Raw genomic sequence first — 12470 nt, 5'->3', positions numbered from 1 at the left:
TGAATGAGAATGTAAAAATAACTATGCATGACTTCTTATTCTAGTGATTATTATCATGAAATAATAATTCAAGAAATTTTACTATAAATCTTGACTATCGGATTAAAACTCGTCTTAGGAGATTGAATTAATAAACTTAATTAATCCACTCACTTCAGGGTTTGTTAACCCACTTATTAGCTAATAACTCATTCTAAATTATTCCATAAATAGAATTAACTAAGTCCAATTAATAGACTAATCTAAATTAATATTCAACCGGGCTAAATAAATAATGCGGTAATCTACTGTCCAATTAATAAAAGAAACTGGGCCTGGAAACTATTTAAGAGGGACAACCCACTTAATAAAAGCATTAGTCCAATTAATTAACAGCTTCAGCCCAAGAAATTCACCCTGTTTCGGCCCAATCAAAACTGACTTCTTCGGCCCAACTAAAAAAATAGAGGGGCCCAGACCAAAGGAAAAGTCAGCCCAAATCCACTCCCTCTCTCAAATTTTCGGCTGCAACACGCAGCATCTCTCTCTCTCTCAATTTTTTCGCCTGAAACTCATCCCTTTTCCTTCTCCATTTCTCACCCATGAAATCCGCCGCCTTCATCGTGGCTCTGAGATTCCGGCGAGGTCGGTTCTTCCACCGCGTCTTACTCCAGGCGTCCTTCAATTTCCATTCATTTTCTTCATTGTCATTCCTTCGAAATCACAAAGATCGAGCCCTAGCTTTCTCTCTATTGAGTGAAACCGTCGCCGCCGCTCCTCTGTAATTCCGGCGGCGCCGCCGCCTTCAACGGCTCTGCCCTCTTTCCTCTAGTAACATCAAGTGGAACTCAAATCAGGGCCAAAAATCTCCTCGCTTTCTCAGTCTCAACGAAGACACACAATTGGGGAGGAAAGTCGAGCCCCGGTTTCTCCGTCTGAATCGCGAGTCCCCGGCCTTGTTCGACGCCGTCGCGTCCTCCTTGGCCGGAAATCGCCGCGCCGCTGAAATCTGTTCTCTGCTCAAGAATCGAGCTCTAGCCTCTCTCTCTCTCTCGGTTCAGGCGAAGTCGCCTCTGCTCAGCTGGACGACCTCCGTCTCCTCTTCATCGGTCAGCGTCGACGTCATCTGGTACCCGTCCCCGATTTAATGAAATCAGGTACAACAAAATACTACTTTTATCTTTCCCTAAAATACTAGATTCAGTTTCACTAAATCGAGAAGGAATTTCTCATTCTATAATCTATGTCTTTCATGTTACTAGAGCAAGGGGAAGCATCATAGATTGGGATTCAATTTGTGTAAAATATACTATGGATTAATCTTATTACAGCAACTCGTGGTTTGCTTATGACCATATGTACGTATATTACTCATTTATGCACTCTGCATTCCATAAAACTGAGCATGCTTGTTGGTATGAATTTGGACTGGATACACTGAGATAGTATATACCTTGTGAGGGTTTAGCGTTGCTCGTTGTTGTTGTTGGATTTAATCCAGTGGATATTTACTGAAACGAATCATGTGTTGTTCCCTTAATAAATGCAGGTGAACAAGAATGGTAGTGGAGGAATTAAGACAAGGCTTACCTCTTGAAGAAGTGCAAGCAGCAGCAAATCAACTCTCTTTCTCTCTCTCTCTCATTTCTGGTTTCTAGTGTCCAAGGAAATGAGTGAAGGGATTGTTGGGTGTAGTATAAAGGGGTAGATAGGCTGTCATAGGGTGGCTGATAGAGGGTGGTTGAAAGACCCCTTACTGCTCCAGCCGCAAGCGCCGCAAGCTACAGGGGAAAGGATGGGACATGAGTGTTATCAGAACTACTGTTGTTGCAGGCTATTTTATTCTGTGTACACACGCATCTTTCTCTTTCCCTTCCCCTTTTTCTTTTCTTTATTGCTGCGTGTACTAGCTATATGGTAGGAGTAAAGTGAAGAAAATCCTTCAGTCTTCGGTAAATCTATATCTTGTGTATCTGTAATACTAATCTCGAGTTTTGCTAATAAAATTGCATGTTTGCAATCAAACATTGATTATTCCCATTAATCACGTATCTTGAATATCGATCTCTGGTCTTGCTAATATCATGCGTCTCATTTAAAATAAATCTGAAAAAAGTGTAGATGTAATTTGCTTCCGAAGTTAAAAAAAATCCACGACTCAAGTAATAATAATAAAAATAGAAAAATAATTCTATTGTGATTAATAAATAACACGACTTAGCTAAGTCAGTTATGAATCTGAAATGAATAATTATTGGTTTACTCAATAATTCTCATCGCGGTTTTACTCACGCGAAGCTAACTGGCTTAGTAATAAAATAATAACCCTGCTTCAATTAGAATATAATCCAGTGTCATAAGCTGAATTTAAATCATAAATAATTACTGGACTTGATTTACTGAAAGATGAAATAATAATTATCGTATTACTGGATTTAAATATAAGAAAAGAGCGGGCTACTACAGAGTGAGAGCTAGGGTTACCTGGACAGCGGCGCGGCAGTGACAGCTACTCGCTACGAGTTCGCCGGTGAGAAGAGTCGGCGGCGGAGACGGTGGTAGCTACTCGCTGCGAGTCAGCCGGTGAGAGGAGACGGCTGCTCGCTGTGCCATGTGTGTGTGTCGGTGTGTGACAGACGGAGTGAGAGAAGAGAGAGGAAGGATGAAACGGCGTGTGAGGTAGATTAATAATTCCACGTAGATAAGCCATGTGGCTCTCTGGTAGTTCACGTCAATTTTCAATCTCCGAAAATTTTTAATAGGACACAAACAATATTTTTTTGATAAATTGGATATCGTTTTAATATTATCATTAGATTGAGACAACGATATGATATAAAGTGACCTTTGCCCTTATGAAAATATTACCCTTATTTGGGCCACAATAAAGCCCAACTATGAAGTTTATAATAGACTTCCAAACACAGCCTAAAGCGCAAAAACTATTTCAGCACAGCTGTTTCATTGCTTTCCATTTCCGTAACAAATATCTTTCGAGGATTCTAGAACGTAAAAGGCTGCCACCGTAAATCATCAGCGGCGCCTCCGCGCAGAGGTATAGCGATGTCGAAAACACTTGTGCAGCCTGTAGGGCAGAAGAGGCTGACCAACGTGGCGGTGGTGCGTCTCAAGAAACACGGAAACCGATTCGAAATCGCTTGCTACAAGAACAAAGTCCTCTCTTGGCGCTCACACGTGTACGTATAGGTTTTTTGTGTATATTTATTTGTTTTTGATTTTTTTTTTGTTATTTGGTGTTGATCGTGAATTTAGGCTATGGAATTTCTATAGCTGGCCCCTTGATTGTGTGTATAGTGTAAATTGGACTGGTAATAAAAATTGGTATATGATTAACCTATTTTTGTTTTGTTAATCTGTCCCGATTCTGAATTTCTTCACCCTGTTTTAGTGAACCTAGGGATAGAAACAAGGAAATGAAAATGATGAGTAACTTTTTGGTGCGGTTTTAGGTCTTGATTGCAAAGATGGGGGATTTCGAATTATAGCTTCTTAATGTTTCTAGTTTGAATGCTGATACTGGAGAGATGTTAAACGCAGAGAGAAAGACTTGGATGAAGTGTTGCAGTCACAGACCGTATATTCGAATGTTTCGAAAGGTATTCTAGCTAAGTCGAAAGATTTAGTCCAAGCATTCGGGACAGATGATCAAACTAAAGTTTGTTTGGAGGTTAGTATGTTCTGCTTGTGCATATATGTGTTTCTTTATAGGAATTACATATGGATTCACTTCTAGAATCCGTCATGCTCTCAAGTCTAGCAAATGTTTGGCTGCTATATAAATTGATGTATAGATCGTATGGTTCTATAGCACAGTTGTAATGTGGGAATTAGAAGGCATTAGGCGTTCTTCAAAGAGGCTATCAAGGTTTATAGATTATAGAAGAAACAAATAAAATTTGACTATAATTTAATTATACTACTATTTATAGATCACTAGGTGAGGATGAGAAAGTGGACTTGTATTAGTTGATCAAGTGATAATTACGTAAATTGGTAACCATTACCAAATATCTCTCTTATGAACTTCTAGTAACTAAGACTGCAAATTATAGCAAATGATGATATTCAGCCTAGTTTGAATCATGAATAAAAGGGGTCATGTCGAACACAATAATGGATTGATGCACTCTTTTAGGCAATTATGGAATCCGTATGGATTTTGTACGATTGAACAAACATGATCATTGGCTTCTGCGTACTGGTTTTGGCTGGTTTTAGTTGGAAGAAATTTAGGTTTATATATATGTCGCTGCACAAGTGGTGATGCATGTCTTGAATGAGTTCTATGCTTTCTTACTGCAGATTTTAGAGAAAGGAGAGCTGCAAGTTGCAGGGAAGGAGAGGGAGTCTCAATTATCTAGTCAATTTAGGGATATTGCAACTATAGTTATGCAGAAGACTTATAACCCTGAAACTCAACGTCCTTATACCATAAGCATGATCGAGCGGCTAATGCATGACATACATTTTGCTGTGGAACCAAATAGCAGCTCAAAGAAACAGGTGCACTACAGTTTATTTTCATTTGCGCCAGGCTTGCATTTCCTTAAATTCTACTGGATTCCATAGCCCCTGTTTAACCTCTTTCTTTGTTTCACTTTGCCATTGAACATGTAGTTCTCAGCAATGTGTGGTTGACCCTGCTGCCCTGTTATTAACTTATTCTTATTTTCTTATTGTTGTCTTATGGTCTCTTTCATTTTATTTATTTACCCGGTTGTCATATCAGTAACACAGTTCCAAATGTTTTACAGGCATTAGAAGTCATACGCGAGCTTCAAAAGCAGTATCCAATCAAACGATCACCCATGAGACTGCGATTAACTGTACCAGAACAGAACATGCCATCACTTTTGGAAAAGATCAATGGTTGGAATTCTACCATTGTTTCAAGAGATGAATCAGGAAGTCAGCTGTCTGTTGTAAGTCTGATATCTTAACTTGCACTCACTTTTCTCTGTTAAAGCCACGTGAAAAATTGCACTACGATTTGAAAATTTATACCTCAATGTTCTTTTCTGCTGAATATGTTTAAGTACAGAGTTCATCTTTGAGAAAGTTTGTCTTTTATTGACCTTAGGAATTGATGCTATTCTTAGTTAACTGATGTTTATGTGTATACATTAAGCACATACTTTTCTCTTTGAGAATGTGTGATGTCAATCACGGATGAGATGGATTAGATATAAGGAATAACGTGTGATTCTCTCAGTTTGATGTGAAAAAAGAATGTAACGATTCTAGATAGCATATGATAGCACGCGACTGCGTGTTGGTAACATTTTTGTGCTCTTCGTTTGGCATGGATAGTTAACTAACCAAATATACTTCTTCGCGGGTGGCAGATTTGTGAACTGGAACCAGGTCATTTCCGTGATTGTGATGCTTTAGTGAGGAGTCTGCAGGGAAGATTGGACATTCTTGCAGTGAACGTGCACTTGGATAGTGATACCCATGTGGATCACTATGATGATCTGGAGGAGGAGTCATCAAGCGTGCAGGTGGTATCGAATGCCTCCGTTATTCAAGTGAGCGAAAAGCTGCAGAAGCAGACAATTTCGTCGAAAGAGGGGAGTTCTCAGGGGGAGGTAAAACAGCAAAAATGCAACACTTGCAATGCTTTTGTTGGTGATGCAAAGGAGTATAGAGAGCACTTCAAGAGTGAATGGCACAAGCACAACATGAGACGAAAGACGAGGCAGCTCCCTCCCCTTAGTGCCGAAGAATGCATGGGTGACATGGACATCATCGACTCCAAAGCTGATCTCAAGGACTACTCATTCTGACTTGGTATGGCATATGTGGTTGAACTGCATTTGTTTTTGGAGTATATGTAATAGTCACTAGAACTTTTGTTTTTTTTTTTTTTTTTTTGAGAGGAGTCACTAGAACATTTTGTTCACGTTATATTACATTTGAAAGTTGAAAAAGACGTTGCCGATTTGTTTAGAGCTTTCCACTACCGGGCAAAAATGTTTTGGGTCTTCTTATACAGTCCTCCACTTTTCTGAATAAAAATGGGTCTTCTTATATAGTCCTCAAGCCCTATAAACTTCTCTTGCAAACCAAGAATGATAATTTTCTTGTCGAAATGGATATTTGACTTGTGCAAAAACTTTTCCTTGTAGATAGACTTCTCTTATTGAGTAGATCTTCATACTTTATGGTATTCTATATCTCAGCCTTATCTACATTAATGATGACAGTATATTTTGATGATATTATTTACTTGTATGAGTAAGGAAATTGTCATAAATAACAATCACAGCATCTTAACACTCATGAAGACACTCGCACCTTGTCTACATTAATTGACAATATACTCTAAAAATTTGATTTATTGTTTCTCGCTGACATTCTGTTTAACTTACAAAGGTGTAACTTGTTGGGGTCATCATGGCTAGGGCTGTCTAAATGGTTATCGGGTTTTGGGTATCCAATTAACCGAACCGAAATTCCCGGGTTTGGGTATCCAATAACCGAAAATTTCGGGTAATGGATCGGTTTCGGTTATTGAATTTCCAAAATTTTCGGTTATCGGTTAACTCGATAACCGATTCGGGTTAACCAAATAACCGAAAATTATTTTATTATTTAATATAATATATATCATATATAGTATATTTGTAAATTGAAATTGAAATTGGGAATTTAATTTCATCCCTCCGCAGCGCTACAGAACCCTACTCTGCTCCTTCCGTCTCCACCCCTCCGTTCGCCTCCTTCACCCTCCCCTCCGTCCGCCGCCCTCCGTCAGCGCGAACTTCACCCTCTCCGACGCAGAACAGAACCCTAAGTTCCCTGAATCCCATCCGCCTCCTTCACCCTCTCCGACGTCCGACGCCATCCACTGCCCTCCGTCTGCCGCCCTCCATCCACTGCCCTCCGTCAACGCGACTGCCCTAAGCGCGACCTGCCCTAAGGAGAAGAAGGCCGCTCCAGCCTCCCGTCCAGGCAGCTCCGCGCGCCACGCCGCCGAGCTCCGGCAGTCCAGCAGTCCGGGAATACTTGTGTTTCTGTGAAGGTCGCTTCTCTTTAGACTGAAAAAGTGTCTTTTTTCCACTAGAACATAGGCGAATCCTTTTGTTCGAGCATAAGTTTGATTTTGCTCTCTTTCCTACCTTAATTGAAATGCAAGAACACTGTTGTTTGCCTCCCATATTGCTGGCTGTTCAGCTCACATTCCTTGAAAATGTTCTCGTTAGATATATTTGGTTTTTTCTTATATAATTCCTTGAAACCATATAATTCCTTATATATTGAAGTTCTTCTTCTCTGGGAATACTTGCTGGCAAATTATTTAAATTTTATTTTTTAAATGGGTATTTCGGATACCCAAATAACCCAATTGGTTAACCGAAGCGGGTATTGGGTAACCGAACTCCTAAAACGGTTCGGGAACGGTTATTGAAATTTGGCAATTTCGGGTTCGGGTAACCGAAAATTCGGGTACGGATAACCGAACCCGAACCGATCGACAGCCCTAATCATGGCTGTGGGGTATCCATATTCTACTAAGATGCGGTCTTGGGTAAACCCGAGTGTATCGTACATCCGGGTTGACTCGTACTCAGATTCTGACCCGAATCCTGACTCAAATCGTGTAAATAACACTATTCGGTTATACAAATGACACTGCCTATAATTGACAATATTCTGTTATAAAAATGACATTGCATATAAATGACACTATAACATTGTAAATGACACTATGTATAATTGACACTATTCAGAAATATAAATAGCACTTCATGTAATTGATACTATAAGATTGTAAATGATACTATAATATTTTAAATAACACTATAAGATTGAAAATGACAATATAATATTTTAAAATGTTACAGTGTTATTTATATAATTGAATAGTGTCAATTATAAGCAGTGTCATTTGTATAACTGAATAGTATCATTTATACGATTTGGGTCAGTATGCGGGTTTGGATTAGCATGCGGTCAGGATTTGGGTACAGGTCAACCAGGGTGTACGGTACACCCGGGTGTACAAGAGATTTTGTGTTCTACTAATACCCATTGTAGTAAATAGAATTTTATAAAAGAATTTGTTTATCATCTTACTCCCCCGTCTCACTAAAAGTGGCATATATTTTATTTTGGGTCATTCTATTATAAGTGGCCTATTTTCATAAATAAAAAAATTAACTCTTAAAAAAATGTAGGTCTTATCACTTTTAACCAATTTATATATTCTTCTTATTTCTCGTGTTAAAAAAATTTGAGCTACTTAATTATAGTGGGACAAAGAAAGTATATATTTTCGACGCTAATATAGTAGTGAAACTGGTGTAAGTTTATGATGTTTATCCATAACTTTGAGCACTGTGCTAAAAAAGCAATTAGTTACTATTATACAGTACTTAAAAAGCAATGAATGAAGAACATCAAAATTTTAAAACTTGAGTGTTAATACATGTTCTTGTTCATAGCTTACGGAAAGTGTTAACAAAATGCATGTTAGTGCCACAAGCCTTCGTTCATTTCACTTTTCACTTTTCTTAGTTTCATTAATCTTTTTAGTTTCTTTTTTGTTGGGGCACTAAATTTGGTTAAGAATTGTTCAAAAAAACCCGTGAGTTCTGCGTTGAGCTATTTCCCTATCCTTTTCAACAGTAGAGTCACGACATTTTGAGCATAATCTCTCATGCTTCTAAATTTAGCATAACTTTTGACATATTTCAATGAAATGACGATGTGTATCAAATACTAATGTAACAAACTAACGTCGTATCATTGTACTTTCACGTGGCACATAAATTTGGTTTTCAGGTTCTTTAATCTATACCACATATAAACCACCATATCATAAAACTTTAATCTCATCTTGGAAACAAATCTTGTATAGCAGCAAGGCCAAATTGAAACCTCGGGTTTGGTATGAGGCTTTCATACATTTTATTATAGCTATCTATAATTTATGAAGATATTTTATTATGGTTTGTTTACATATGCAAAAGTCTTATTTTTTTTAGCGCGAATCATAACTACAATCCAATTTCATCCTAGCTAAGTAAATTTTTTGTTCTGAATATTCAAGCTTCAAACATATTATAGTGTTTGTTGATTGTGAAGTTGTAATTTTCTCTTTGTGGCTTTTTTCTGTTCAATTATATATATGGTTTAAATAAATGAAAAAAATATTGTGAGAACTTTTACAGCAAACTTATAATTAAATCACGCCTAAATTATATAAAAATAGTAAAAAAAAAAAAGGTTGACGTGTTAATGAAATCTCACTAGGACTTCTTTTGTAGTAATAGCTTTACTTATTTTCCTAAAAAAAATCTCACTAGGATTTGAAAAACCTCAATAAGGAGTATAATTTTATTTAAAAAGAACTAGATATTATTTTTCAACATCTCTTCTCGCTCGATAATCAAGTCTATGGCTAAAACTCCACCGTCGCCCTTTCGTGAATCAAATAAGAAAAAAGAAAAACATCATTTTGACTGTTGTTAGGTATTAGATATTCTGAGTCATCGAGATATAGATAATAGAATTGAGGAAACCAAATTCATAATAGAATTGGTGGGTGCTCTCACAAGAAAGAGCAGTGTTTGTCTGCTCATTGCACCTATTTTAGAAAGAGCACACCTGCTCCTCATTTGGGTCTCTCAAATTAAGTGAAAACGACCCATTCCTAAACTTATGCTTCTCAATCCACAATCCTAATTGTGGGGCCTCTTCAATTAACGCATAATTCACCCAATTCCTGCAACACCAAAACTCCCCCAAAACTAAATCAATTATTAAAGGTGGAATTTAAAACCAATTAAGCAAACTAAAGGCCAAGTTGTTAGGCTCGTGGACCATACAACAATATGCAAACTGAAAATGATACTATTCGAGATAACGACAATTGTCAATCTTTGGCATAATAAGCATACGCTCAACACGTTAGTACCAAAGGCTTTAAAAGTGGTATCCTATCCTAGACTTGCTCCTGTGAAGGACTTGGTTTCTGTTGATGGGGTTTGGCCTTGTGCTTCTCCATCTCCATCTCCTCCTCCTCGCCCGCTCCTTTGTTCTTCCGGTATATGGCGTAGAGGATCAGCTGCACCGCCCCTAATCCGCTCCCAAAACCATTCGGAATCTGGATTCATTGTCTCATACATGGTTAATTAGGTAACAAAAATTTGATGTGTGTGTAATTCTAGATAAACCTATATATACTCACAGCAACAAAAGGGTCTTTTCCAAGAAGTCCAAAGATGAACCAGGATGTGCCACACAAGAACACAAACAAGGACAAGAAGAATGGCATGAACTCCACACTCTTTGTCTTGATCACCAACCTCTGCATTTCTTGTTATGTCAACAAATATTATCCAGAGAGAGAGAGAGAGAGAGAGTGAGGGTGGGGATCTCACAATGATTGTCAGAGGTGATCCATACATGATGATGGAGAAGACAGTAGCAGCAATGCCACAGAAGAGCTTCCTGGCATTGCCATGGAGGGCAAGGAGGGAAACAAGAACAACCATGGCGAATACAGTGAGAACTAGAATGAACAGCCCTAGAATTTTGGATTTCTCCTTCTTTGGTGCAAACAAGATGAAGATCATCACATATACTGTCTCAATCACCGCTCCCGTCCCATTTATCGTGGACACCAGCAGGTTGTTAGGTGACACAAAAGGCATGCCATACCTATTCATTTTTTTAATCAAAATTAACCGAGCTTTCATAGATTAATAGCATATTCTAATTCTATTACTTATTTTTCAAACAAATAAAACACATGCAATGAAATCATTAATACTAACTCAAATCAATGAAATAAACAAACAATATGATAATCACAGCAGAAGCCTCAGTTCATGCAGTGTTTACATGATCAAACCATCCACAAATAATTTATAATCAAATTCTCAATATTGACTAAAAAAAGAGGAAATACTTGAGAAATTCAAGTAATTACGCACCAAGCAGAAAGCAAGCAGTTGAGCAGAGTCATGACGTAGGGAACTCCAGAAAACTGCTCTGTAGACCTCTTCTTCACAATCCTTTTGAAGGTGATCCTATCAACAGAATTAAAACGCCACAAATTTGGTGATTTTTGAGTTGATATAGTTAATGAAGACGAAAAATAGAGAAAATAAGTTGGCAACATCCAAGCATGTTGAAAAATATCACTCCTAGAAATCATCGTTTTCTGTTAAACATGTATTTATCATAGTTGCTAACTAATCTTCTGATTCTTAAATACAAACAAACGCAAAATTGTGGTGTAGATAGAGAGAAACTCACAATGGAGCCAGGAAAAGAAACAGCGCAAAGGCATTTCCTGCATCATAAAAAACAACAAAACATTCACCATAAATCAGAATTCAAGAGAAATAGACAGAGGAAGTAAAATCATGACATCAATTGCGCAATAAGAAGTAAAAAACCGACCGAAAATTCCAATCACAAAGTGCACAACATTTCCCATTTCCGAGTGTTCGATGTAGAAAACTCCAGATACAGATAGAAAAACAATTGAAGAACAAATTTACCCCTTCTTTGTTGTGTGTGTGTGAGAGAGAGAGCGAGAGAGAGCTCTACTGCGTAAAAAGAGTGAAATGAGATGTGCATATATATATATTGAGATGTGCATATATATATATATAATGGGGAAGCAAGAAGCGAGGAAGAAGTTGGTTTAACAGAAACAGAATTTACAGCTTGGCACTAAAAATTTAAATTGAAAATTTGCTATATTTGTGAAAGAGCAGAACTGCTGATTTCTGCTGTCACATACACCAATTTAAAATTCACGGGTTTGACCAATAGTTCTTTCTTTTATCCTCTCGTTTAATTTCTTAAATATTATTTAATGATATTTTTTGGTGATATCATTAAGATGCATAGTTGGTAAGTCAAAATAATGTTGAATCGTTTACAAGTTTTACTACTTTTTATAGGTAAGTTGTGTAAAAGCGGGTTCGTATGCAGGCGGAGCCATATTTTTGCTTGATGAGTCAATTCCGTTTTCAGCTTTTGGGAGCAGGCTAATCCCTCACGTTTCATTTTTTTTTTTTTTTGTTATACAATTAACAATTTAATCTTTTTAGACTACAAGTTTTGGTTTAATTATTACTCCTTCCATCCCTCACAAATGCATAGTTGATCACATGAATTTTAATTAAAAAATATTTAAAATATTGATAGTGAAGAAATGATCCACATTGAGAATGTTATTAAGTAGATTGTTGATAAATAAGGAGTATAAATTACAAAGGAAAGATATGCATAAATACAAAGGACGAAGAGAATATATTATATGTACATTGCGACTGTTGTCGCAGTATCATACGTACTATGTATTTATATTAGTATTTATTACTTCCATCTAACTGGCTTCCATATATATGTAATGTTTTTTTAATTATAGGGATTGTTTGGTAGTATAATATAAGAATTTATCTGTATATATAATTCTTTGAAATTGTGACAAGATTGTCTACAAT

General features: G+C 37.2%; 2 protein-coding genes across 2 annotated transcripts; one reads left to right on the top strand and one right to left on the bottom strand.

The window, feature by feature from the left end:
* Positions 1-2877: 2877 nt before the first annotated feature.
* LOC131011761 (uncharacterized) lies at positions 2878-5949 on the top strand. Its single transcript, XM_057939598.1, has 5 exons — positions 2878-3176; positions 3538-3667; positions 4303-4503; positions 4755-4922; positions 5346-5949. Exons 1-5 carry the CDS (start codon positions 3043-3045, stop codon positions 5784-5786), a joined length of 1074 nt encoding a protein of 357 aa, XP_057795581.1. The 5' UTR covers positions 2878-3042; the 3' UTR covers positions 5787-5949.
* Positions 5950-9764: 3815 nt separating this feature from the next.
* LOC131011760 (bidirectional sugar transporter SWEET1-like) lies at positions 9765-11892 on the bottom strand. Its single transcript, XM_057939597.1, has 6 exons — positions 11416-11892; positions 11269-11305; positions 10944-11039; positions 10389-10668; positions 10196-10315; positions 9765-10111 (listed from the first exon to the last, which is right to left on the bottom strand). The coding sequence occupies exons 1-6, from the start codon at positions 11450-11452 to the stop codon at positions 9950-9952; spliced, it is 732 nt and encodes a 243-aa protein (XP_057795580.1). The 5' UTR covers positions 11453-11892; the 3' UTR covers positions 9765-9949.
* Between the last annotated feature and the right edge of the window lie 578 nt (positions 11893-12470).

The sequence above is a fragment of the Salvia miltiorrhiza genome, chromosome 2, assembly GCF_028751815.1.
Source record: "Salvia miltiorrhiza cultivar Shanhuang (shh) chromosome 2, IMPLAD_Smil_shh, whole genome shotgun sequence".
Classification (NCBI taxonomy): domain Eukaryota; kingdom Viridiplantae; phylum Streptophyta; class Magnoliopsida; order Lamiales; family Lamiaceae; genus Salvia; species Salvia miltiorrhiza.
This window is presented reverse-complemented; position numbering and strand designations above follow the sequence as displayed.

Coding starts and splice junctions, on each gene's coding strand:
- LOC131011760 (XM_057939597.1), bottom strand. CDS start 11,452: ATGGGAAATGTTGTGCACTTTGTGATTGGAATTTTCG. Junction 11,306..11,415: donor CTTTGTGATTGGAATTTTCG/GTCGGTTTTTTA, acceptor TTTATGATGCAG/GAAATGCCTTTGCGCTGTTT. Junction 11,040..11,268: donor TTTCTTTTCCTGGCTCCATT/GTGAGTTTCTCT, acceptor TTCTGTTGATAG/GATCACCTTCAAAAGGATTG.
- LOC131011761 (XM_057939598.1), top strand. CDS start 3,043: ATGTCGAAAACACTTGTGCAGCCTGTAGGGCAGAAGAGGCTGACCAAC. Junction 4,504..4,754: donor ATAGCAGCTCAAAGAAACAG/GTGCACTACAGT, acceptor AATGTTTTACAG/GCATTAGAAGTCATACGCGA. Junction 4,923..5,345: donor CAGGAAGTCAGCTGTCTGTT/GTAAGTCTGATA, acceptor CGCGGGTGGCAG/ATTTGTGAACTGGAACCAGG.